The sequence below is a fragment of the Nannospalax galili genome, unplaced genomic scaffold (assembly GCF_000622305.1).
Source record: "Nannospalax galili isolate Female #2095 unplaced genomic scaffold, S.galili_v1.0 scaffold1811, whole genome shotgun sequence".
Classification (NCBI taxonomy): domain Eukaryota; kingdom Metazoa; phylum Chordata; class Mammalia; order Rodentia; family Spalacidae; genus Nannospalax; species Nannospalax galili.
The window spans coordinates 177243-202822 of NW_008329641.1; the positions used below are offsets into that span (position 1 = coordinate 177243).

Genomic DNA, 25580 nt, shown 5'->3' on the forward strand with positions numbered 1-25580 from the left:
GGATGAGCACTCTGCAGCCTCTTATTCTCTCCACATTGGCTAGTTGTGGTTCTCTGTGTTAATCACCATCTGCTGCATAAGGAAGCTTCTCTGCTGAGAGTTGAGAGATGCATTAATCAAAGAAGGTCTGAGCTTTTCAAGTTTAGGATTTCCTAAGTAGGACGTTCGACATACCACATCGTAGTGCCACTAGTTAGTATTTCTAAAATAATGTGACATGTCTAAAATACCACATTTACAATTTATTTTCTAATATTGTCTGTAGAGATTTTGTTTGAAGTTAACTGAGTTTCCAAAATTATAATAGAATTTGAGTTATAATAGTGTTCAAACCAAAATCTTTCTTTAGATAATAAATGATGACACAAACTGTGGAAAGTTAAAGGCTCAGTGCCTAGATCTGCACTTAAATATGAACTTCCATAAATAAAATTGCAGAGGTTGAAAATGTGAACTTTTTTTCCAGAAGATCCTGAAATGCCTGCCAGAATACTGTTTAAATTATTGTAAGTACACTCTGACAGTATGTTATTTGTATACTTCATGATTCTCTAAGAAATGTCATGTCAGCATACACATCTTTTCTGTGATTAGGGATTTCTGAGAGTCTGGAAATAAAGTTATACTAGGATTTTTTTTTAAAAATCACTGTATGAGTTTGTTGACCCCTTTCCTTTTCTTGTTAATTCCTTTTTATTTTAAAATAATTTCATATTTAACAGAAAAGTTGAATGAACAGGGACATATCACTTGTTTCTGAACCTTTTGAGGTTAGTGGCTGACTTCACTCTTCATCACTCCTAAATAAAAATTTTCTTCTGTCTAGACACTACTTAAACACAACTCAGGAAACTACTAGTAATGCCACTGTTGTCAGGTAACTCTGTGCCCTATTACACTTTTACCAACACTTGCCCTCTAAATGTCCTTTTAAGCAAAATAATTTAATTCAGGGTCATGCATTCTATGTTTAGTTGTCAGATCTCTTTACTGTTCATCAGTCTGGAATAGATATTTAGTCTTTCCTTGATTTTCAAGAGCATACATAACACCTGGGAACACATTTCATAGGATATCTTTTAATTTGGATTTATTTGTCTGATGGTTCTCGTGCTTGGATTCAACTCATGAATGTGTGGAAGGACTGTGAGAAGCAATGCTATTTTTTGCTGCATCCTTTCAGATGGTGCACGTTTTTCATTTGTTCCTTGTGTGATATGTTAACTAAGTCAATGTTTGCCAGTGTTCTCCACTGTAAAGTTATACTTCTACTAAATACTTTGCAAGGAAACTAAGTTTTTACTATCAAAATTTTGCCTAGTACGTTCAGCACCTGTCGTTTTTCTCTTTTTTAAAATATTTTATTTGTTATTATTTTTTTCATGTGTATGTGTGTATTGCCTGCATGTAGGTAAGTGCACCTGTGTCATGCAATGCCTGCAGAGAAAAGAAGAGACTGTTGGAGCCCCTGGAAGTGGAGTTACAGACAGTTGTTAGCTGCCATGTGGGTGCTGGGATTCAAACCCAGGTCTTCTGCAAGAACAGTCAGTGTTCTTAACTGCTAAGCCATCTCTCCAGCCCCTGTTTTCTGACTGTTACTATGATGGTTTTCAAGTGTCTATTTTCTAATTTTATTATTTTTCTATTATTTGATAGTCTGTAAGGTAAAACTTTGTCTTCTCCCTATTTTATTTATGTTACCAAGGACTCAAATTCTTATGAATAATAGTTATATTTCATTCATTACTATTAAATTTGATGAGAAATCCTTTTTGCTGGCTTCTGTATCTTTCCACATATTTTTTTTGTTCTTAGTGCTGCAGATTGAATCCAGAGCTTTGTATATGTAAGACAAGCGCTCTACCACTGAGCTTATCTATATATCATGTCTTTGAGCATCTCTGGTTGTGAGAGTGACATGTAAAAACCATTTCTGGATGACACATGTGCTCACTGTACAGGTGCCTTGCTGCTCCTAGCTCCTAGCAAATAGAATACGCACATGTATACTGCATCTATTTACTTAAAGCTGTATTTGTCTTTACATATATTTAAACTCATGAATTCATATCAAAACCTCTAATTTCAATTCCATATTTTAGAATGCATGTTAGGTCTTTTTGTTGTTTTTGTTTTCAAGGTTTAAATTCTCTTATCTAGCAGTGATAAACTTAGGTCATGTTTTCCTTGTTTCCTTTTAAAATTAATCTTACTGTATGTAATCAATTTCCTGATTACACTCACTTCTTATATAAGTTCAGATACCTGCCTTGCTTTGGACTGAATGAGGGACAGGTCATTGTTTTATGGCAAATGTTAAATTGACCCTACCTTTGGTTACTTTGATTCCTCTATCCATACTTATTTTTAATTTCACAATGCATTAGCTTCATGTTTGTGGAAGTTCTCAGTTATTGACTGCAACATAACCAGGTAGGGTACACGGTAACCTCCATTCATAACACATGATTTGTAATTTAGTTGTTATTGCTCTTAATTTCTAATGATTCCTAAACTAGCCTAAAACTTTGCTTATGAGTATAAAGTTATTTTACATAAATAATGCTAGATATAAATTTTGGATCATAAAAGAAAATTCCTCCTTTTACGAAAAAAAAGGATCAGATATTAGGTATTACATTAGTTTCTTTTGTTGGTGTGATGAAAATACCATGATAAAAGCAACTTAATTGGTTGACAGTTCCAGAGGAGACACAGTCCATCATGTTAAGGCAGGCATGCTGGGCATGGCAGCAGAGTGTGGGGCCACCCAGTCATCAGGAAGCAGAGTGGTCACATTTTATCTGCACACAGGATGCAGAGAGAGAGAGACCAAGAAGTGAAGACAGGCTATAAAACCTCAAAGTCTCTCTCAGTGATAGATTTTCTCCATCAAGGCTTCACCTCCTGTTCCATAGCTGCCCCAAACAGCACCACCAGCCAGGGACCAAGTGTTCAAACGCATGAGCCTATAAGGGACATTGCCTGTTCAAACCACAACAGGCATAATTTTGAAATGTATAATTTGAACTTTGCCCTTTTCAACTCCATTTAGTATTGTACTATTATACAACACTGTTCCTTGTCCTTTCTATGAATCCTATATCCTTGTCTCCCATTTGTAGTACAGTTCATCTAAAAAACAGTTAATTATTGAAGTATTTATTGGCCTCTTCTCCAAAGGAATCTATTTGCCACCAATCAAGTCCCTGACTCAGTGTTAAAAGAAAGCAATTTTGATTGAATTAATTCTTGAAATTCGAGTAAAGTCTTTAAGAGCTTTTAAAGGTTTTCTTTTTCAGATTAGTTTTAACCTAAATGATTCTTTGTCGTTAGTTCAGGCAGAAAACACAATGGTGTCAACATTGATTTTGTGGGAAAAATTATCTGACATTTTCTTCATTTATGGTATAATTGATCAATGCAAGTACAAGGGGAAAATGTCGCTTCTCATTCTGTGGTCCAGTCTATTTGTAGAAGCCTAGACATCCTTTTAGTATTTAAATTTGTCCTCTGGAGTTCCAAGGATGTCCACTTCAGTAGTGACCACTTCAGTAGTTATCACTGTAGCACAGTCTGCCTGGTGAGCTTTGTAGTAGAAGGGAATAGGGCCCAACCCTAGATAGTAGATATGTGAGTTGGTGAGCTGCAGCCTCCCTGCTATATGGAGGTACCTTTTGGGCTGTCTTGGCCTAATGCATACGGTAATCACAACCAAAGTGCATCAAACAGTACTTGTTTGACTGTAGTTCTAGGTCTTCTCTACTTGGTGTATGAAAGACCAAATTAGCAAAGAAAATGTATCTTAAAAGTGTTACTATATAGCATGCAAAAGGGCAGATTGCAAGTTGCAAAGATGTTGTATAATAAGAGCAAACAGTTTTGTAAATGTAGAAGTTTTGTAAATGTAGAAGAGGAGGGGAGGAAGCATTTATTAACATTTACTATATTCTAGTCACAATCACCATTTTTTCTCATCTTTTCCCACTAAGCAGAACTTGTACAGTTCAACACATTGTACCTTAAAAACTCGTTTGGATTAGGCATTCTGGTCTATATAATATTTTTGTATACTTTAATACAAAATGATATGAATTTATTGTTCTATAAAAATTGATGCTTTCAGAAGATGTACTGTGTTTATCAGGTGACTTGGTGTCTTTCCTGGCCCAAGAGGTCTCTTCTTAATCCAGTCCCTGCTCTAGACTAGAGTGTCAGAAACTTTTTCTACTCAATGACCCCTTTGTGCCTGAGAAATTTTTAGGCGACCCTGTGATATGTAGATAACATAAAATAGGTATGCAAATCAAATATCTTTGGTATATGTATATTTTACCACTTCAAAGATGAAAGCAAATTTGTATACTGATAATATGAATCTGCTCATTTATTTTTATATAGAGAATTAAATCTTGACTGAATAATTGGTACTCAAGAACATAGAGCACCTTCAGCAATTTTCAGTGTTGATATTTTTATTGTATAATCATTAGCACAGAGAATGCCATTTCACACAGTACATAGTATGAAATGGCAAACGTATGTTTAGGGCCATTTTAGATATTGTTAGAAATAACATCTGAATCTCAAGCCAAAATTCATTTAACTTTTTAAATGAAATTCAGGTTACCAGGCCCCACAGACGTCTTAAAAATCAAACATTCTTAGGACAATATGGTCTGTAACAGTACAGTAATTTGATATATGCTGATAATGACTGTAGGAAAATATTGAAGTTTGTTTTCTACAATTAGATCATGTTTCTATAAGACAGAAAGCTTTGTAAGTACAGTAAAAATACTGTCTTGAAAGTGAGCCGAGGTGTTTTCAGGCAGCACTGGTTGGCACTGGGTAGTCTGTCGGCATGCACAGTGCAGTGATCACGTTGGGTGTTAACTTAGGCTTCAATCAAGTGACATGATACAACACTGGACAAGGCTGCCAGAAACACCTTGATCTTTTACATACACATTTTACATATATTTATTTTATATGCCTTTATTACATCTGTACTTTAAAAATCAGACAGCTAGCATGCTTGGAGACAAGGAATAAATAAAAGCAGTTTATTAATGGGAGAATGCCCTTCAGAGCTTTACTTCTATCCATTGCATTCTTTGTATATACAATTTTAAACATAGTCTTTACCACGAATTATTGGTATCCTTCCTCAAAACTGAAAACCGTCCATTTTAGTCTGCTGCTTTAATCATCCTCCCCATCCCCAGTTCCTTGAATGTATGACTCATCCTTAATGCATGGTAATACCCAAGAGCTCAGATTTCATTGTCATCAAAATCTGGTTTTAAATCCTTACTCCAAATTATTAACACATCACTGAGTAAAAAATGCTTACTTTTCTGTGCCTCGGTTTCCTTATTCTTAAGAATTTAATAATCCCTACTTCGTTGTGTTTTTTATAAATTTCTTGAATTCTTTATTATTAATTTATAATCTTGCCATGCTGTGCTATCTGAAAGTTTTGATGTTTACTTTGTAAATTAATTTCAAATTGAATAAACGTGTTGTTTAATAAGGATGCATGTACAGAAAGACACACAAAGAGTTCCATTAAGTGGTAATACTTGAAAATACTTATTCTGCAGTTACATGGCCCATCTGGGAATGATGTATTTTCTTAAATAACAAACTGTCTTCCTACTTGAGTCTAATTTTGATGGGAGCATGTTACGTAATAGGCAGCAATCAGCTAATCTGCTCTGTTAATTTGGTAGTATAAAAAGATTCATATATAATGAATATTTGTGCTCTCAAAGATGCTTTTGTACACCCTGCCCTGCTTCTGCATGTATGCTGTTGTGGTGTTTAAGTGGGACTTTCTCCTGACAGTGTGTGTTAATAGCTAGAAAATTCCCTATCAGTAGACTAGCACCATCTTGACAAGCCTGTGTTCTGCTTCTACCTTGCTAATTGTTTCCTTGGGATTATTTGGATTGTGTAGAAAGGTTTTTGCAAATCCTCTTATTACTGAAGTCATTGTTGCCAGCAGGAATAAGATTAAAGGTGCTTAAGTCTGTAGAGTTGTTTCTAATTTGTATGTGTCATTTCAGTGGCATTTTAACAGAACTCTGTCTCCTGTTCCTCCCTTCTCCCCTGGTACTATCTTAAGTTAGGTCCAAGAAGCTAGGCCATTGGAAGAAATCTCATTTTATCCTCCTAATTATTATGCTGGCACTCAGGAGATAATTTTTCCCTTCATGCACTGCCAATTAATATGCAAATAGGCTGATAAATATTTATGCATCCATTTAAATTATGCGGGGAGTGCTTTCAGTGTATTCTGTAAATGAATTGTTCCTGGACTTCAAAGTGCTGGCTGCTGTGCTAACGAGGAGAGATTTGCATAAGGCCCTAATCACGCGCATACTGATTAAGCTTCATTATGGAAACTGCCAGCTGCAATCTTTGTTTCTATTTTATTACAAAAAGGGGAACTTTTCATGCTTCAGTTGCCTTGACAATGTCAGTCCTAGCTGGTAGGAGAGACTAAAACTCCTCTGAGCAACTGAAGTTTCCTTATTCAGTTGAAGATTGCTATGGTGTAACTGAAGTTGTATTTTGCTTCTTCTGTAATCCACTTTTCACTCCCTCCACCCTCGTTCTCTTCTCTAAGAACGTAGTACAGATTTGTTAGAAATAGTACCTTCTTTCCCCCACCTCAAACACTACCTGTTCCTTCTTGCTTTGGATTGTGTGCATCTCTTGAAGATTTCACAGCAATGCTGGACTGCAGTGACTATGTTCTAGGTGGGTACCAGCACAGTTCTTTTCTTAGAAGCTTTAATATGGAAATAGCATGTGTGGGATTGACTATGCATAAATGCTTAATCACATATGCAAGCAACATGGGGGAGGGGAGGGCTTGAGCAGGGAAGGAGGAAAGCATTTGCAAAGCACAAGCATGCTTGAGTTTGCTGTAGGTCCCTCTTTAGGACTAGCTCTTCTAGTTCAGAGGGTATTTTCAGTAAATACTGCGGGTTTAGAATTTGGCTTGCATGGAAGACATTTTTGCTTTTTGGAGATTTCTATGGAGAGTACGTTATGTAAACATTTAAAATCAGAAACAAAATATGCACAATATTTAGATAATATGTACATACTAATAAAATGGTTTGCATATCTAATAAGAATGTCTCATACAAAACTGAAATGCTCAGTGAAAAATAAGATGGTGTCATGGTACAGAATCCATCTCATTACTATTAATACATAGGGTAGTTATAGTGGTTGCTATACTATTGATCAATATCCAGATTTTAGAAGTTATTAGCCATCTTCAAACTTGGTGTAAGATTATTCATTTTGATTTCTTAAAATCAGCTACGTTCTTTAGAAAACTACAGTTTTAAGTATTAAAAAGCTTGTTTATAGTGTTTCCTACAGAACAGGAAGCCTTTTGGAAAGAAAGATGTCCTTGAATATATAAACCATCTTGAGCGCCTAAGACTTAAAATAGATTAAAGTTCTTTGGTTTAGCTGTATGACATGTCATGGTAGCCATATTTTGTGAGGAATTTTTACTGTTTATATACAGAATTATTGAAACCGTTTTAGGTTACTATAGTCACTAGGAAAGTCACATAATATTAACTCCAAGAGTTAGATTTCTTAAGCTTAAAAGTTTTGTAAATGACTTTTTCTTGTGTGTAATTTTTTGTGCTTGAAATTGAGGCAGTTGTTAGTGATAAAGTAAATTGATACTTCTGGAAATGTCTGAATTCTTTTACAGAAAGCATGGTCTAAACTCAACAGTAGGATTTGTAGCTCAGAGTAAAGCCTATTATCTAAGGATACATGTCATAAACAACAAATTGATGTCAGGAATCAACCTTAACAGTGACTTCTAGACTGCAAATCAGACTCAATATGTGGTCAGTTCAGTGGCATAGGCCTATGTTTTTTTCTATTACTCAATAAAACTGTAAATGTCAACGAAGAATTTACTTGTATTTTCTCTTTTACATTTACCAAGTTGGGAATTCAAGAAATGAAAGGAAAATGCATTTTTGAAGTATTTTTACCATTATTTTAGAGGTAGAGATTATGCCCATTACTTTCAATTGACAGGAAAATGCATTTTTGAAGTATTTTACCATTATTTTGGAGGTAGAAATTATGCCTATTACTTTCAATTGACAGTAAGTACCATTGAAAGTCTTACCATCTGTGTAATCAGAAATTTATTATTGTTTTGTGTTTGAAGTAATTTTGTTAAATGCTTTTGAAGTTCTTGACAGTTCAGTAAAAGATCCTTAGAAAATTCATGTAGAATACCTGTGACATAATTTTTAATTGATGTGGAAATTAGGCTATAAATTATGCGGGTCAGACTTAAGACTTGTTAAGAATTAAACTTCTTGGTTACTGTGATGTGCATGAGAAAACTGTTCATTCTTTTTTAATGTTAACTGAGTGTTTTTTCTTCTTTCCTTTAAAATACATTATAAAGAAAGTATTAAGCATGTATACTTAATGTTATTTTCTATTCAAGTTTTGTGAGATTTTAGTTAAGTCGTTCAGAAAGCTAATTTTCACTAAGTTGTACACCTGTTCCTTTCACACCTTGGTGTGCTTTCAGATGGTATTTAAGTTTCTCTGGGCTGTGGGGGAAGGAAGTTGTAGAACTACATCATTTATGACCACAAACATACAAATTTTAACCCTTTGAATAAGCCCAAAGACATGTTTGAACTGCCTAAATCAATAAGACATGTATCAGTTATAAAAATTTACTATTTTAGAAAAATTGTTTGTACCAGTTTCCAGGTTAGAAACAAAATTTATGAAAGAAGGGCTTCTGATTGTCTTCCTCATCCTTTGTACATGTGGGCAGTGAAACTATGGGCAATGTGGTTGGGACTCATAATGATTGTTCTGACTTCTCAGACATTTCCTGCAGTTGTAAAAAAAAAAGCCAAATGCAATGTAGTCTATTTGTTCTTTACTAATAACTTGGTTAAATGATTCTTAGAAAAGGCAGAACTTATTAAAGTTTGAAGTAAATGTAAAAATGTTTACTTATGTCTATTCTGTTTTCCCTTTTGAAGAAGTAGAACAGAGTTGTTTTTGTCTCCTTTCTTGCATATTTTCTGAGATTGCTGATAACAGAGTGACAAAAACCTTTTACTATGGAATCTATAACTGATTTCTCTAAAAGAAGTAAACCCAAATTAGCAGATTTGTTTGGAATATCAAGGTAGTATAGTTTTTATGTGGGTGTGGCTGTGATTCAATTTTGAAACTACTCGAGATATCTGTTAGGCCTTTTGGTATAATATTTTATGCTTTTTTGTGAGTTATGTATTTGAATATTCTCATCTGGACTCTTAGTTTGAACATGTTCAGGTTTTCTGTTCATCTGTTTATTAACAGTGGATTTGTTTTAGTTGTGATTAATGAATATCTTTGCTTTTAGAAAAAAGATTCATTTGGAAGTAATATTTCTTGCTTTTTGAGATGCTTCCTACTTCTTAGGATTTTGTTTTGTTTTGTTTTGTAAACATATTTTGTGTTACAAAGAATTTTATTTTTTTAGTATAGCAGACTCTTTTTTTTTTTTCTTTCTTTCTTTTTTTCTCCCACGGCTTAGAGTTCTCTCTTAGCAGAATCTTAAAATTCTTTAGGAAGCTAATTTTTTGTGGATATCTTTAAGGTTCAGGAGATCCTGAATTTCTTTCAGATAACTTTTTATTCCATTTGTAATGTTTTAGCCTGACACGTATGCATGGTCTTCTTGAACTGTATGACTAGAACACTAACTAACCCTTTCCTTTGCTACAGTTTTGCCTCCTTACCTTCATCTTTATTCTTAGTTTTTTAAACATCTTGTTGGCTTATTGCAGACTCAAGAATGAACAATCCGTCAGAAAACAATAAACCATCTATGGAGAGTGGAGATGGCAGCACAGGTAAGACAATTTCTCTGATCCAGCTTTTTTTTTTGGATCCAGCTTTTTAATTAGATCTTACCAACTGAAAGAAGAGACTTTCCTCTTAACTTGAACACATTTGGCAAATACAGAGTAATTTGTATATTGACTTGTGAAATATGATTTAGTACTTGTAGGAACTGGAATTATGTTTATTTAATATTCATTCTTCTGCAGATTGCTTCATCTTTCTGATTCCATCTATCAGAGAAACTACAAAGTAGTTTTGGAAATAGTCCTTTAGGACAGATAGTCCTGGGTCTGAATTATGAATTTGCCATTTAATAGCTGTGTGACTTTAGGCAATTTCCCCAGTCTTTTGGGGACTTAATTTATTCAGTTATATAATGAGGATATTTCATAGATTATTATGGGTATTGAACAAGAAAATATATGAAATGTTAAAGCATCATGGCAGCTACACAGGGAATCATTCTGTTAAAAGTTTCTCTTAGATGTTATAGTAAATGTTGTCAGCCCACATTTGATATAAATTATGTTAATGTCAGCAAAGAGATAACACACTTCTATTACATTTTTATTTCGCTTTTTAAAAATTTGCACTTGATTAAACCTTTTATCAAGAGAAAATTAATTATCATATAAATGAGAAAACTGAAGCCCCCTGAGAGAAAGGTAAAACTATAAAAAGTACAGTTTGTCTCCTCAGCCCATACTCACCAGTCAGTTACTCAGAAGACATTTGACAATATATTTCTTCATCTGCCAGAGATGGTACAAGGGTTTCCCCAGTTTCTATTGGAAGCATAAATCAAAATACTAAAAAATATTAAGGGAATTATGAGCGAGGATTCACAGAAAGCATTGTTAAGTAAACCAGGTTTTTTTACTTACAGAAAGGGTTCCCTCTCTGATTATCTTTTAAAAATATGCCTAACTATGGGAGATGGTAAGTATGACACTCACTCTTGAAACTCTTTTTCACCTGTACTGTTTATAGAACCTTTTTGTTTGTAGTTGAGGAATGAGTTGAACCTTGTCTCTCATTATAAAATGTCCTATATATTTGGAGTTGCTTCTTAAACTCTTAATTTCTAAAATGTAGGTACCTCTTGATGGGAAACTGAGCTGAGGTGTTCCCCCTCAGGTTTGTCAGGTTTGTCATAGTTAACATGTTCCTGCTTCTGTTATTGAGCCTAACCAAATAGTCTGCCATAGTGTGTCTTCCCTGAGGCAAAGAAGGGTAGCGTTTTCTTTTGGAGTTACCAACCAGCCTCCTTCCTGTTTCTATTCCCTGTTGGGGCCTCTCTTCTTTTATCTTATTACACTGGTACCTGTGCTGAAACAATAGGTACTTTGGCCATTGTTAAAGGGGTAGGAAAACTAGAGAAACTAGGTAGTCAATTCTGTGAAAAGGTAAGGGGAGAGTGAGCAGAGCACCCATGCCTAAAGAACAGCTTCCAAGAAGAGACATACTTCTCTCAGGGAAAGAAAGAAATTCACAGAATGATTAGAGAACACTGAAAATATTCACTACGTCTGACCCTTTGGGAATCTCTATATTTATACCATAGTTTCAGTAAGAACCATTTATTGAGTGCTGCAATATTTTAACAAAACCCTTGTCATGTTTTAAATCATGTTTTAAATATGCACTGTGCATATTACCTGATTCCAATTGAAATTCTTATGACAAGTTACATATTACTTCAAGGTCTAGGAAATTAAAACACACAACCAACAAGGAAATAAAGGCAAGTTTAAGTTAGCACCCTACATAGGTTTTTCTCATGCACTATAATAAAGTTGAAAATTTAGCAACATTTTGTAAATGTTTGTATTAGTTACTTTTGTTGCTGTGATTAGACACCATGACCAAGGCAACATAAGAAAGAATTTATTTGGCTTACAGTTCCAAAAGGGTAAGAGTCTATAATGGCAGCAGAGGTAGCCAGAACAGAAAGCTGAATGATCTTCAAGAAGGCACAGGAATCAGAGAGCAACTGGAAATCTGGCAAAGCTTAAAAACTCACAAAGCCCACCCCTAGTGACATACTTCCTCCAGCAGTGTCACATATCCTAAAACTTCTCAAAGCAACGCCACCACTGGGAACAAAATGTACAAATACTTGGAGCCTATGGGGGAACATTCTTATTCAAACCACCATAGTGTTCAAACCTAAAATCATTTACAGAGCTATGTAAGACAAATTCTATCTAGAGAACTTACTGAAAGTTTTGTGAATTTCTTGAGACTCCTTATCGTAGAGCTGAGAATTTTCTTAGATAGTTATCATTTAATGCTTTCAAAACCATGATTTGGGGGCCAAGAACAGGTGTTTTCCTAGACTTTACTTCTCCATCATCAGCAGTAGTAGTTAATATTCTTGTTCTCTACAAAGAGAGAAAATTGCTAGTTGCTTTTCTCTAAAAGGTACTGTTAATACAGCAACTATTTCAAATATGAGATGATCAGCCACCCTGTGAAGCTCACTTCCTGTTTGTCTACTGCAACAGACACTGTCTTGGTAAATCACCTCCACATGCACTGTGGCACCAGTGCATGTGCGTGCGTGTGCACACACACACACACAAACAGATAATCTAGCCCCAACTGATACATCTAAAAATGCAGCCCCTATACCTAAGGCTGTGGGAACATCATGGAAGATGATATAGAAAGATTGTAAGAGCCAAAGAACCAGGATGCCTGTTGCTAGATAGTGTTTTCCTGATATGACAGGGTATATGCACCCATAAAATCTCAGTGATATGATTGCCTAGAAATACTTACATAATGCCAACATGAACAGGAAAAATTCCACAAGATTATACCTCTAGATGAAGATCCAATAGACAATTAATAATGACTGCCAACACAGGAAGAATCAGTTTTCTCTAGGAATGAGCTCCCTTAATTGTTCATACAATTTCGAGTGATCAACCCTAAACACATGCACATACAAGCAACACTAAAGGACTCTGTAGGTTGTTTATCTATATATACACATGTGTGTGTGTATATATACAACAATAATAATTAAAGAAAGGGTCAGGATACTGTGGTGGAGTTGGAAGAGGGAGGGAGACAGGGAAGAAATGATATAAATGTAGTATTCATGAAATTCTCAAAAAAATCTTTAAATTAAAACATATATATGTGATCCATGAGAATTCAATGTAGGGGAGAAATTTTTGTAGTTAGAAGGGACAGAAAATAGAGATTACACTGTCCATTGAAGAGTGGGTAGCATTTAAACATGAAGGTGATTGACAGTGCACATTCAGCATAAAGAAGCAATAAAAGCTAAAACAGGGAGGAAGAGAGGTGTACTGAGTATCTCTGATTGCTTTAGAAATATTTGGTATATGATTTAGTCATCCTCAGAATTACAGTAGTCCAGTTTTTTAAACCTTAATGTAGCCATTACCAGTGGCTTACTAGAATTATTTTTATAACCAATGAAGGTTTTAAAAATAGATATTTAAATAAAAATTTTAATATAAACTTAATTATTTGGATAATATTTGATTTGAAATATTAAAACTTTTTTAAGGCAGTAGGCTCATATGTTCATTGAATTTGTAGCCAATTAACTATCTTTTTTATTTGAATTATGATCGATCCAAAACTCCCCTATCCTGTCTTGTGCATGTATATGTTTGGTGTATACATGTGAGTGTGTATACAAAGGCCAGAGCAAAGCATTAGATATCTTCCTTTGTGGGCTCTCTACCTTACTGCCTTGAGAAAAGTCTCTCATTGAACTGGAAGCTTGCCATTGGGCTAGACTGGCTAGCCAGAGAACCCTTCAGAGCCACCTGTCTCTACCACTCAGTGTTGGGTTTACAGGCATGCATAGTCATACCTGGCTTTGATTGTACATGGATGCTGGGGGATTCAAACTCACGTCCTTGAACTTGCACCTTTACCTACTGAGTCATCTCCCTAGTCCCTTGACTCATCCTTTTTTGCTTCATTCTTTTTAGTCACATGACTTTGCATATGACAATATTAAGGTCTTTATGGCAAACGTAAAAGCCAAAGAGGTTTATCAATGCAAATCAGTGTACATTTATGAAGCAGCAGTCCAAAAAATATTATGAAAAGTTCCTGATAACAAGTGATTTCTTCTCTCTGTGATATTTACAAGTGCTGTAACTGGTAACAGAAAATTATGTTGATAAAGAAGGATAACCAAAAGCCAAGTATGGTGGCACACACCTTTAGTCCCAGCACTCAGGAGGCAGAGGCAGGCAGATCTCTGTGAAACTGGGACCAGCCTAATCTACATAGCGAATCCAGGCCAGCTGGGGCTATAGGGAGACCCTTGTCTCAAAAAGACTCAAAACAAAAAAAACGAAAGAAGGATTAGCAGACATCATTTTCTGCAACATTAAAGAAAAAAGATACTGAAAGATCAAGACAGTAGTGGATATAATTGCTGTTCTTCATAGTAATTTAAGAGCTAGATGCCTTCAGCCTACGGTTTAGAAACATTGCCAGATGAAAATCTCAACACACTAAAGTTAGTGCATTTACAGGTTTCAGTTCTGAACTGTGTTTCCTTTGAACTTTCTATGTATTGGATATTTCTAATCTTATTTGTTTTATGGTTATGTTTACTATATATTTTACTGTATAGACTACATTCTGCATTAGCAGGGATGCTGCTACAAGTCTGAAAGTAGAAACTTCAATACTAGTATTTCCTGGAGTGCTTTCATAGTGAAGTTTTAAATAGTGGGTAATTCCATGGGTTAATGAAAGTGGCTGAAGTGTTCTCAGCCTTGGGAGTTAAGCATGTGGTCTAGAATTAGGCATCAAACACCTGTGGGAGAAAAGTAGACCTTCCTGTAGTGCTTGATTTGGTAGATGTCACTTAGAAGATTGTTCATAAGAGATTCTGACCACTACGTATTGAGAAACTTGCCTTGGTCCTACCTATGGTCTACCGAAGATTCTTTTTTAAGTGTGGGAGGGGCAAAGGAGCTGTAATGACTAAACCTGAAAGAATAGTGGCATTGAATTGTCATTATACTTTTTTATTAAGAAAACAAGTCATCCTTATAATAAGAGATAACCTAGTAACAAACTTAGAATTTTAAAAGTAGTATCCCTTTTATTATTGATAGAAATGTGGAATACTAATAAGAAAATTTGTTTCTAAAAAGCTGCTCTAGGCACAATTTATCAGGAATTGTCTATAATTTTCTCCTTTGTCCTCACAGGGCAGCTTAGTTTCATATCATGTTATTTTGTCACAATTTTTCCCAACAGGAATAAAAGAATTTTGATATAAAAGAAATTTCTAACCATGTTATACTTTAATATCTTGCTTAAAGCAAAAACCTAGACTCTATCATTCTTTCAATTAGATCCATTATATAGCATCCTGGCCTAGAGCAGTGATGGTAGAAACAGGGAATCAAATTTAATGAGCTATTGGGAGGAGGAAGAAAGGAAGTTGGGAGGGAGTAGAATAAGAAAGAAAGAAAGAAAGAAAGAATAGTCTAAAATGAATACCTCTGTTTGGTGTGGTGCTGGGACAGATGTACCATTCTCCGAGTAGAGATTGTCTAAGAGAGAAGGAGACAACAAGGTAATGTATTTCAGTTCTGAAATTTTTTACATTCAAAGTGTCTCATAGTACTTGCAGGGAATGGTGTGAGCATTAAAGATATCAGTGAGTTCTTGAGGTAAGCCTTGTTTGCTTACAGAGCATGTGTGAGAGTCCTGAACAGGGAGCTCATACCAGGAAGAGAATAGAAGAAGTCAAAAAGAGGATCACACAAAGAGCCCTTCTCCCTGAAATAATGGCAGATAAAGAGAATGTTTGTCCTTCTATCAGGATGGCCAGTAGCAGCAACTAAGTCTTTAAATTTAAGTTACTTAAAATTAAGAAATTAGTTCCTTAAGTGCTTATTTAGCCATGTATAGTTACTGGCTACCGTATTGGGTAGTGCATACATAGAACATTGCCATCATCACAAACTTCTGTCAGTCAGTGTTGAGCAGAACAAACCAAATTAATCCAGACCAGACCAAACCAGATCAAACCACAGTATATCAGACACAACCATATCTAACCTGATTACAACAAAACAAACCAGATCAAAACCAGAATCAGCCAAATTAAACCAGATCAGACCAAATAAGATTCAACTGGATTAAACCAGACTAGCCTAGATTCAACTAGATTAAACCAGACAAAGCCAATTCAACTTGATTAAATCAAAATATAGCAGACTCAGCAGAGATTTTACTAGAGCAAACCAGATGAGACCAGATTCAACCAAATCCAACAAGACAAAGGCAGGTACAACCAGAATACTCCAGATACAGCCAGAGCCAACAAATTATACCAAATTAAACCAGGGTCAACCAAAGCCAACAAGATTAAAGCAGATACAACCAGATTACACCAGATCATATATGTATCTAGAAATTTACCCATTTCTTGTAAATTTCCAGTGTTTGGAAATATAAATTTTCAAACTATTCTCCAGTGATCCTCTGGATTTCAATGGAATCTGTGTCATCTCTGATTTTATTAATTCAAGTTCTCTCTTTTTGTTAGTTTGGCTAAAGGTTTGTCAGTTTTTTTGTTTGATTAATTTTATATATTGTTTCCATTTCATTAATTTCTTCCTAGATCTTTATTATTTTTTACTACATTTTATTTATATGTGTGCATGTGCGTGCATGTGGTGCGTTTGTGCATGCGTGTGGTACATGTGTGGAAGTCAAAGAACAATTTTGCATAAGTCTGTTCTCTCTTTTCACCATTTAGGTCCCAGGGATGTTTTCAGGCTTGCTGGCAAGCACCTTTTCCTGCTGAGCCATCTTTCTGGCCCTTTTAATAGTACTCACAGCTGTGAACTTTCTTCTTAGACTTGCCTTAGCTATATTCCAAAGGTTCTGTCTGGTTAAGATCTGCTTTCACTTTTGATTCTAGAATTTTTAAATCCCCCCCACTCCCGATTTCTTCAATGACCCACTGCTCACTCAAGGGTATATTGCTCATAGGTGGACATCATGGCTAATGCCTATAATCCAAAATACTTCAGAACTACAGGCTAAGGATCAGGAGTTCATGATCATCCTCAGCTATGTAGCAAGTGTGAGACCAACCTGAGCTGCATGAGTCCTTGTCTCAAAAACAAACTGAAAGAAGAGAGTTTATCGTTTGGTTTACAATACTTATGTAATTTCTGTAGTTTCTCTTGCTGTTGATTGCTCATTTTATTATAGTGTGATCATGTAAGAGATAAGAAGTTTTTACAGTTATTTAAGACTTGATTTGTGATCTAAAATTTGGTCTGTTTTAGAGGCTTCATGGGCTACTACTGAGAAGGTGTATTGCCGTTTCTGTTGGATGGAATATTCTGTACATTATCTTTTAAGCCTGTTTAATTTATGGTATAGTTTAATTCTGAAGTTTCTTCATTGATTTTTAGTTGGATCACTTCTCTAAAGATGAGAATTGGGTATTAAAGTTATGCATATTTGTTGTATCAGGGCCTGCCAAACTATTTATACCCTCTGGTGTTTGTTTTATAAAGCTAGGAGCTCCAAAATTCTATGCAGATGATAGATAGATAGATAGATAGATAGATAGATAGATAGATAGAGATTTTTTTTTTTTTTGGTCTTTTTGAGACAGGGTCTCCCTGTAGTCCCAGCTGACCTGAACCCACTGTGTAGACCAGGCTGGCCTTGAATTCACAATGATCCGGGTATTTCTGCCTCCTGAGTGCTGGGCTTTTTAAAGGCATGCGCCACCACGCCTGGCACAAATATATTTATAATTGTTAAGCTATAATAATTAGGGGCTAGAGATGGCTCAGCAATTAAGAGTACCAGCTGTTCTTGCAGAGGACCCAGGTTCGACTCCCAGAACCCACATGGCAGCTAACAATCATCCATAACTCCAGTTCCAGGGGATCTGACGCCCCCTTTTGACCTCTATGGGCATTGTACAACATGTTGCACTTACGTTCACATAGACAATACACTCATACACAAAATAAAAAATTTTTAAAGATATAATAACTATGGATTCTTATCTTAATGGATTATTCCTTTTATTAGCCAGTAGTGGTCTTTGTCTCTTTTGACAAATTTTGGGTTGAGTATACTTTTATCAGATATCAAAGCAGCTCTTCCAGGCTTGGTTTTGTCTTCTGTTTGCTTGCTAAAGTGACTTCTGTCCTATAACTCAATCTGTGGATATCTGTACCAGTAAAGTATGTTTTTCTTCAGCTAACAAATAGTTGAATCCAGTTTTTGTTTTGTTTTGTTTGGTGGTGGTTGTTTTGTTGTTGTTGCTTGTTTATTTATTGTTGGGGTTGTTTGTTTGTTTGTTTGTTTGAGACAGGGTCTCCCTGTAGCTACAGCTGGCCTGGATTCACACAGACCCACCTGCCTCTGCCTCATGGAATCCCAGTTTTTTAAGCCAGTCAGCCAGTCTCTTTGCTGGTAAGTTGAGGCCATTTATAGTTAAGGTTAATACTAAGAGATGTTTACTAATTTTATTGTCAGTTTTTCTGTTTAGTTGGATTTCTTATTGATTTATTTTGTTTTTTATTTATTTATTCTTTTCTTTCTCCCCTGTTAGTAGTAGGGGTTTGCTGGTTTATTGGATTGGGCCTGATGAATTCCTTTCTACCTATCCTTTGTCCATCTTTGTCCCATAAAATTTATTTTTTCCTGTGTTCTCATGATTGGAAGTGTCTTCCTTCCCTCTCTATACATGATATCCCTTCAGACATCTTCTACAGTGCTTATTTGGCTGTCCTGAACTGCCATGGTTTGTGCTTGTCCTGAAATGTCCTTTTATATCTCTGTCCATTTCAAAGGATAGCTTTGCTCCATAGAGCAGTCTTGACTGACAGTTATTTGCTTTCAGGGTATAAAATACATCATTCCCTGGCTTTTAGGTTGCTGACAAGCTATCTGATGTTTTGATATGTTTGCCTTTGTTAAATTGGTGTTTTAATTTTTGTTTTATTTGTTTTTTAAGACAGGGTCTCCCTGTAGCCCCAGCTAGCCTGCAACTCACTGTTTAGACCAGGCTGGCCTTGATCTCACAGAGAACTACCTGTAGCTGCCTCCCGAGTGCTGGGATTAAAGCCATGCGCCACCACACTCAACCCCTTAATTTTTAATACTGTTTCTTTGCTTTGTATTTTAGACATCTTGACTCTGATGTTGTGGAAAGATTTTTCTCTGGTCTTCTCTACTTTCAAGTTATAAATACCTCTTGCATTTAACTGCCCATTTCTTAGATTTGAGAAATTTTCTGCATTGATGAGATTCTCTACCTTTGGTTTTTAAATCAGCTCCTCCCTCTAGGTTTGGTCTCTTGATAGTATAGAGTTCTTGGATGTTGTGGCCCTATTTGTATAATTTTTCCTTACTGATATCTAAATATAGTATTTGATCAGTCTTGTCCTCCATCCCTGATCTTTTTTCTTCTTTTGAGACTGGATTGAATGAATATACTTGTGTATACTCTCCTTGAAATCATTGATCATTTTTACTAGTGAATCTTTGAAATTTCACCTATATCAGTGTATTTGAATTCATTAACCCAAGTTTTAGTCTTTTAGAGGACTCATGCCACCTTGTTTTTCGTAGGTTTAGTGTCTCTGTGTTATGGGACACATCTGTTGGTTTGGATTTCTCCTCTGGTTTTATTAGGAGATCTTATTGAGCAGCCTATTCTTGTGGGATCAATTCTCAGGATCAGTTAGTGAAGGGAAAATAAATTGTTAGAATAGCAACAACATCAAACTGTACAAAATACAGCAATATACTTAAAATCACTTATAGCCCATTAATAAGTCACCAGTGACCATAAACCAGATAATGGAAAATTAATTTGGAATCTACTAAAATTTATTTAGGATAAATGTGGAAATAGTAAGTGAATGTAAAAGGAAGGGAAAGGCAAAAATAGAGTGGAATCAAGGTTAAATACGGAAAACAGGAGGAAGAGGAGTGGAGAAGAATGCTGTGCACAAGAGAAGGAAAAGCAAGAGCTCAGAAAAGACAAAAAGAGAAAAAGTATTTCCCAGTAATAAGAAAGTTCACAAACAAAAGTACATAAATGTAAGAAGAGGAATAAAAATATAAATGTAACAGATTTTTTTTTAAAGAAGCAAGTAGTACCAAACAAAGGAAACATAAGATATAGTCAAAATCTACTAAAAGTATAATAAGGAGGAAGAAATCAAAAGGAAATGCTGGCAAAGAAAGGAAGGAACTAAGGAAAAGTGATTGCCCAGCAGTGAATGAAAGAAACACATAAAGAAAACCGGATGGCTGCACGAAGCAATAGGAAAAGAGAAACATGTAAAATAGGATGAGCTTCATTACTATACATAATGGAAGTGTTTCTGTTTTTTCCCTTACTTACAAAACAGGGAGATTATTCAGTTCTTTTCTTAATGGTCCCTTTCAATTTTTCCTTTTTCTAAAATGTTATATAAATGAAATCATCCACACCTAGCCTTGGAGTCTCTATTGGACTGAGCATAAATAAATTTGAGGTTTGTCTTGTTTGTGCATATCAGATGTTTTATTTTTTCCTCTTGTTCAACAAATGTTGGAGACATACAAACTGATTTTTGTAGTAAAGAGATTTAGATTTACTGCTTCTGGATTCAAGAGGTGGGAAACAAGAAGAAAAGTGACAGTTGAACCACAGAAATCATAGAATGATACTTAAATGCCTGAAACCAGTGCAGAGCATAGTAGTGTGATCTGTTGATACAGGCTGGAAGCTTTTGCGGATTTGAGCCCTACTGCTGCTCTGAAGGACAAAAAAGAACTTTTTACCAGATGAGAACTCTCCAATTCTTAAACTTGATAAAAAGCCAAATGTCTTTCAGCTGGGCCTGTGCTCTGTAATTGGTTCTGTCTTTGGACTCAACCTCTGATTTATTCTGTCACATTCTTCATTGCATATTCCCAAATCTTTTCTTTCCTGTTTTGCTGTTCGTGTTTTCCGAAAGTGACTGCCTATGTTTATGAATGAAAATGGCTAGTATTATTTCTTCCCTTTTTCATACTTATCTTTGTAAGTATCCAGGTTATGCTGACATCATTAAATGAAGTAGGAAGTGTTGCATGTTTTATTGTTAACCATTTTCTGGAAAAATTTGTAAAAGATTGAAATTATTTGTTCTTTTAATCTTTGGTAAAATTGGGCATTATATTCTCTTTGAAGGAGATTTTGCCTGCTCGTTCAGTGTCTAAATATTATGGGACTCCAAAAATAATAATAATAATCTAGAAGCCATGTATGGTGGGGCATACCTTTAATCCAAGCACTTGGGAGACAGAAGCAGACAGATTGACCACCTTGGTCTTCTACATAACAAGTTCCAGGCCAAAACAAAACAGAACAAAAGAAAACAAATGTGGGACTCTGGGTAGTCTGTTTCTGTTGAGTCGGTCTTAATAAATTCTGTTTTCTGCAGAGTTACCTATATTTGAATTCGTTTTTTTATGTGATGTAGTTTGTGAAATCCATTTGAGAGGGAAGGAGAGGGAGGAAGGGAGGAAGGGGGGAGGGAGATAGAGATAGAGACAGAGGGGGAGACAGAGAGACAGAAAGAGACAGAGAGGAAGAAGACAACTTCAGGTATGGTCTTTACCCTCCCACTTTGAGACAGGGTCTCCCAGAATTCTCCTGTCTCCACCTCCCATCTTCCTGTAGAAGTACAGGGATTACAGACACATGCTACTATGTCTGGTTTTTACTCGTGGGTTCTGGGGATCCAAACTCAGATCATCAGGCACACAGAGTGGGTGCTTTCCCACTGAACCATCTCCCGGGCCCCACAGCAGTTTTTGATTGTGCCTCTTCTGCTATCCTTAAGTTGTTTACTTGTTGCATACCATTTTCTTGCTTCATCTTACCAGAAATTTCTAAGTTTTTTGATTTCTTTGAAAGAATTAAGCTGATATCTTTCTTTTATGTGTCGTTTTTATGATTGCATTAATATTGGTCTTTTATTACTCTCTTCTATTTTCTTTGGATAATTTGTTTCTCGGTGCATTGATCATTTCCTGTAGTATTTGATAGATTGATCTACCCCATCTTTGTAGTTCTTTCCTTGGTTCTTGAGACATTAGTGTTAAAGATTTTTTCCTCCCTAATCTCTAATTTCCCCTTCTCTGGCTGTTTGTCTTCATATCTACTATGGCAATTGCCTGTTTGTCTTCAACCTGCTTTTCTCTGCACTCATTCTTTTTTTTTTTTTGGTTCCAATTTTTGTGTATGAGTGTTTTGCCTGCATGTATATAAATGCACTATGTGCTTGCAATGCTCATAAAGGCCAGAAGAGGGTGTCAGATCCTCTGGAACTGGAATTACAGACAGTTGTTAGCTACCATGTGAATGCTGGGAACCGGGTCCTCTGTAAGAGCAGCCAGTGCTCTAACCACTGAGCCACCTATCCAGCCCCAGTATCCTTTTTTTTTTTTTTTTTGGTATTTTTGAGGCAGGGTCTCCCTGTAGCCCCAGCTGGCCTGGAACTCACTATTTAGACCAGGCTGGCCTGGAACTCACAGAGATCCGCCTGCCTCTGCCTCCCGAGTGCTGGGATTAAAGGCATGCGCCACAACACCCAGCACCATTCTTAATAGATAGCTTTGGATATAAGATGTCAGATTCAGGACCTTTGCAGACAGCCTGGGAGTGCCTGGATTCAGCCTCTTCCACGTGGTGAGCATCCCCAAACTGACCATGCCCAACCTCCTAATCGGGATCAAATGAGGCCCCCTCCCACTTTGTCAGGGCTAGACCTCTCTGCCCTACACTAGGGGCTGAGACCTTAGCAGATCACCTGAAAAATCCTGGATCCATTCTTTGCATGGTGGTGAGCTTCCCCAAATTGTGCTGTGCCCAACACCCTGCATTGGGACCACATGAGGCCCCTCCCATTTCACCAAGGCTAGACCTCTCTGCCCTATAGTAGTGGTTGAGACCTTAGCAGACTGCCTGAGAGTGCCTAAATCAGGCCTCCCCTTAGCGAATTTCCCAAATTGTGCTGTGAGTGCCCACCAGCAGGGGTCCAGACCTTAGAAGGAAGCCTGAGTGTACTTGACTGGAGCCAGACTTAGGCTTCTGTGGGAGCTCCTGAGTAGCTGATATGAGGTCATCAGTTCCCTCCAATATAAAATCTGAGAGAACTTGAAACCTAGATCACCCAGCTTTACATACCCAGTAGAAAACAACCAAGGCATACCAGTCTAATACAAACAGAAGCAGACTTCAACCAACAAAGGAAGGATTGAATTTCATGCCAAAATCACAATGGAAAAATAATATGAAAAACCAAGACAGTTCTGCCACCAAAGTAAACCAGTCCTATAGAAGAGTTCTACAAGGAGAACCCCCTAGAGATAACCCAGGGACACAGAATTTAAAAGAATCATAAGTCTGGGTGTGGTGGTGCACGCCTTTAAATCCCAGCACTCGGGAGGCAGAGGCAGGTGGATCTTTGTGAGGTCACGTCAGCCTGGTCTACGTAGTGAGTTCCAAGACAACTGGGGCTACAAGGAGACCCTGTCTCAAAAAGACAACAACAACAAAAAAAATCATAAACATGATCAAGGAATTCAGCAAATTTAAAGAATACACAAAGAACTTAAAGAAGATAAATTTCTGACTGAATTCACAAAAGAAATAGAATATTGAAGAAAACTCAGGCCTAAGTGAAGAAGGAAGTGAAAAACTCAATAAGCCTACTTGAAACAACAGGAAAAAGGCTTACTGATAGAATGAATGAAATGGAAAGTAGAATATCAACACTAGAAGATAAAGTTGAAGAGTTGGACTGCTCAAGCAAAGATTATGAAAATTACAAAAAAAAAAAAAACCAGGAATGGAATATGCAGGAGATGTGCAACACCATGAAAAGACTAAATCTATGCATCATAGACATAGGAGGAGGAGAAGAATTTCAGGTTAACAGTATTGACCAGATTATAGAAGAGATTCCCAAAATTAAGGAAAGACATCCCCATACAAATACAAAAAACACATAAAGCACCAAATAGAACCAGAAAAGAAACTCCCCACGGGATATCATAGTAAAAACACTAAATGTACAGAACAAAGAGATAATACTGAAAGTTGCAAAAGAAAAACAGCAACTCACTTATGAAGGAAAACCCATCAGAATTACAGCCAGTTTATCAATGAGAACTGTGAAAGTCAGAAGAGCTTGGACCAAAACATTCCCAGTTCTAAATGACCATAGATGCCAACCTAGAATACTTTACCCAACAAAAATGTCTATTATAGTTGAAGGGGAAAGAAAAATCTTCCATGACACAAATGGGAAAGAAAAATCTTCCATGACACAAATAGGCTGAAAGAATACATGTCCACAAAACCAGCCTTTCAAAAGAGTACTTGAAGCAATGCAAAGAATGTAAAAAGGAACAACTATTCCCCAGGGACAATAAAAAGAAACTAAATGAAGATATAATTGTAGAAACACAAAATTACAGCAACCAATGCACTTTAAATATCAATGAACTGAATTTTCCAGTCAAAAGACACAGACTAAGTGAATGGATTAAGAAAGAAAATCCATCCTTTTTTGTTTGCATGAAACCCATCTCACCTTCAAGGACAGGTACTACCTTAAGGTGAAAGGATGGAAAAGAATATTCCAAGCAAATGACGCTAAGAAACAACCAGGGGTTGCAATTCTATTATATGATAAAATTAACTTGAAACTAAAACTAATCAGAAGAGATAAAGAAGATCACTTCATTCTGATCAAAGGAACAATTAACGAAGAAGAGATTACAATCATGAACATAATATGCATCAAACTCAGGTGCACCCAAATTCAGAGAAACAATACTACAGGACTTTAAGTCACAGATTAACTCCAACTCAGTAATAGGAGACTTCAGTACCCCAGTCTCTCCATTATACAAATCAACTGGACAAAGAATAAACAGAGACATCAGAATTAAGTGATACCATACACCAAATGAACCTAACAGACATACACCAAATATTCCACCCCAAGCACCAAAGAATAAACTTTCTATTCAGCACCCCATGGAATTTTCTTAAAAAACAGATCACCTTCTGGGGCACAAGACAAACCTCAACAAATACAAAAAAAAAAAAAAAAATGAAATAATTCCATGTATTCTATCAGACCACAGTGCAGTAAAGCTTAAAATCAACACCAGAAGAAGCTCTAATCACTACAGGAACTTATGGAGATTAAGCAGCTCACTCCTGAATGATGAGTGGGTCAAAGGAAAAATTAAGGAAAAAATAAAACTATTCCTGGACTTAAATGAAAAGGATAATACACCACAACAAAACCTCTGGGACACTTTAAAAGCAGTCCTAAGAGGAAAGTCTATAGCTCTAAGTGCCTACATTAAAAAATCAGAGGGCTGGAGATATGGCTTAGCAGTTAAGAGCACTGACTGCTCTTACAGAGGACCCAGGTTTTATTCCCAGCACCCACATGGCAGATAACCACCTGTGACTCCAGTTCCAGGGGACTCCAACGCCTTCTTCTGACCTCCATGGGCATTGCACAACACAGGTACACTTACACACATGCAGGCAATATACTCATACCCATAAAATAAAAATGATGAATAAAATTAAA

General features: G+C 36.1%; 1 protein-coding gene across 4 annotated transcripts in view; it reads left to right on the forward strand.

Annotated features, from left to right (window-relative positions):
* Positions 1 to 25580, forward strand: part of Pou2f1 (POU class 2 homeobox 1) — a 183957-nt gene that overhangs the window by 80133 nt on the left and 78244 nt on the right. For 2 of the 4 annotated variants that reach the window (XM_029567149.1, XM_029567154.1), the window contains one exon: positions 9864 to 9929. The exons of 1 other annotated variant lie outside the window; for it this stretch is intronic. In XM_029567149.1, the coding sequence (XP_029423009.1) occupies positions 9864 to 9929 (66 nt within the window). Of the gene's footprint in view, positions 1 to 6663; positions 6769 to 9863; positions 9930 to 25580 lie in introns of those variants that run through there. One more of the 4 variants, XM_008840341.2, reaches the window with a different exon arrangement.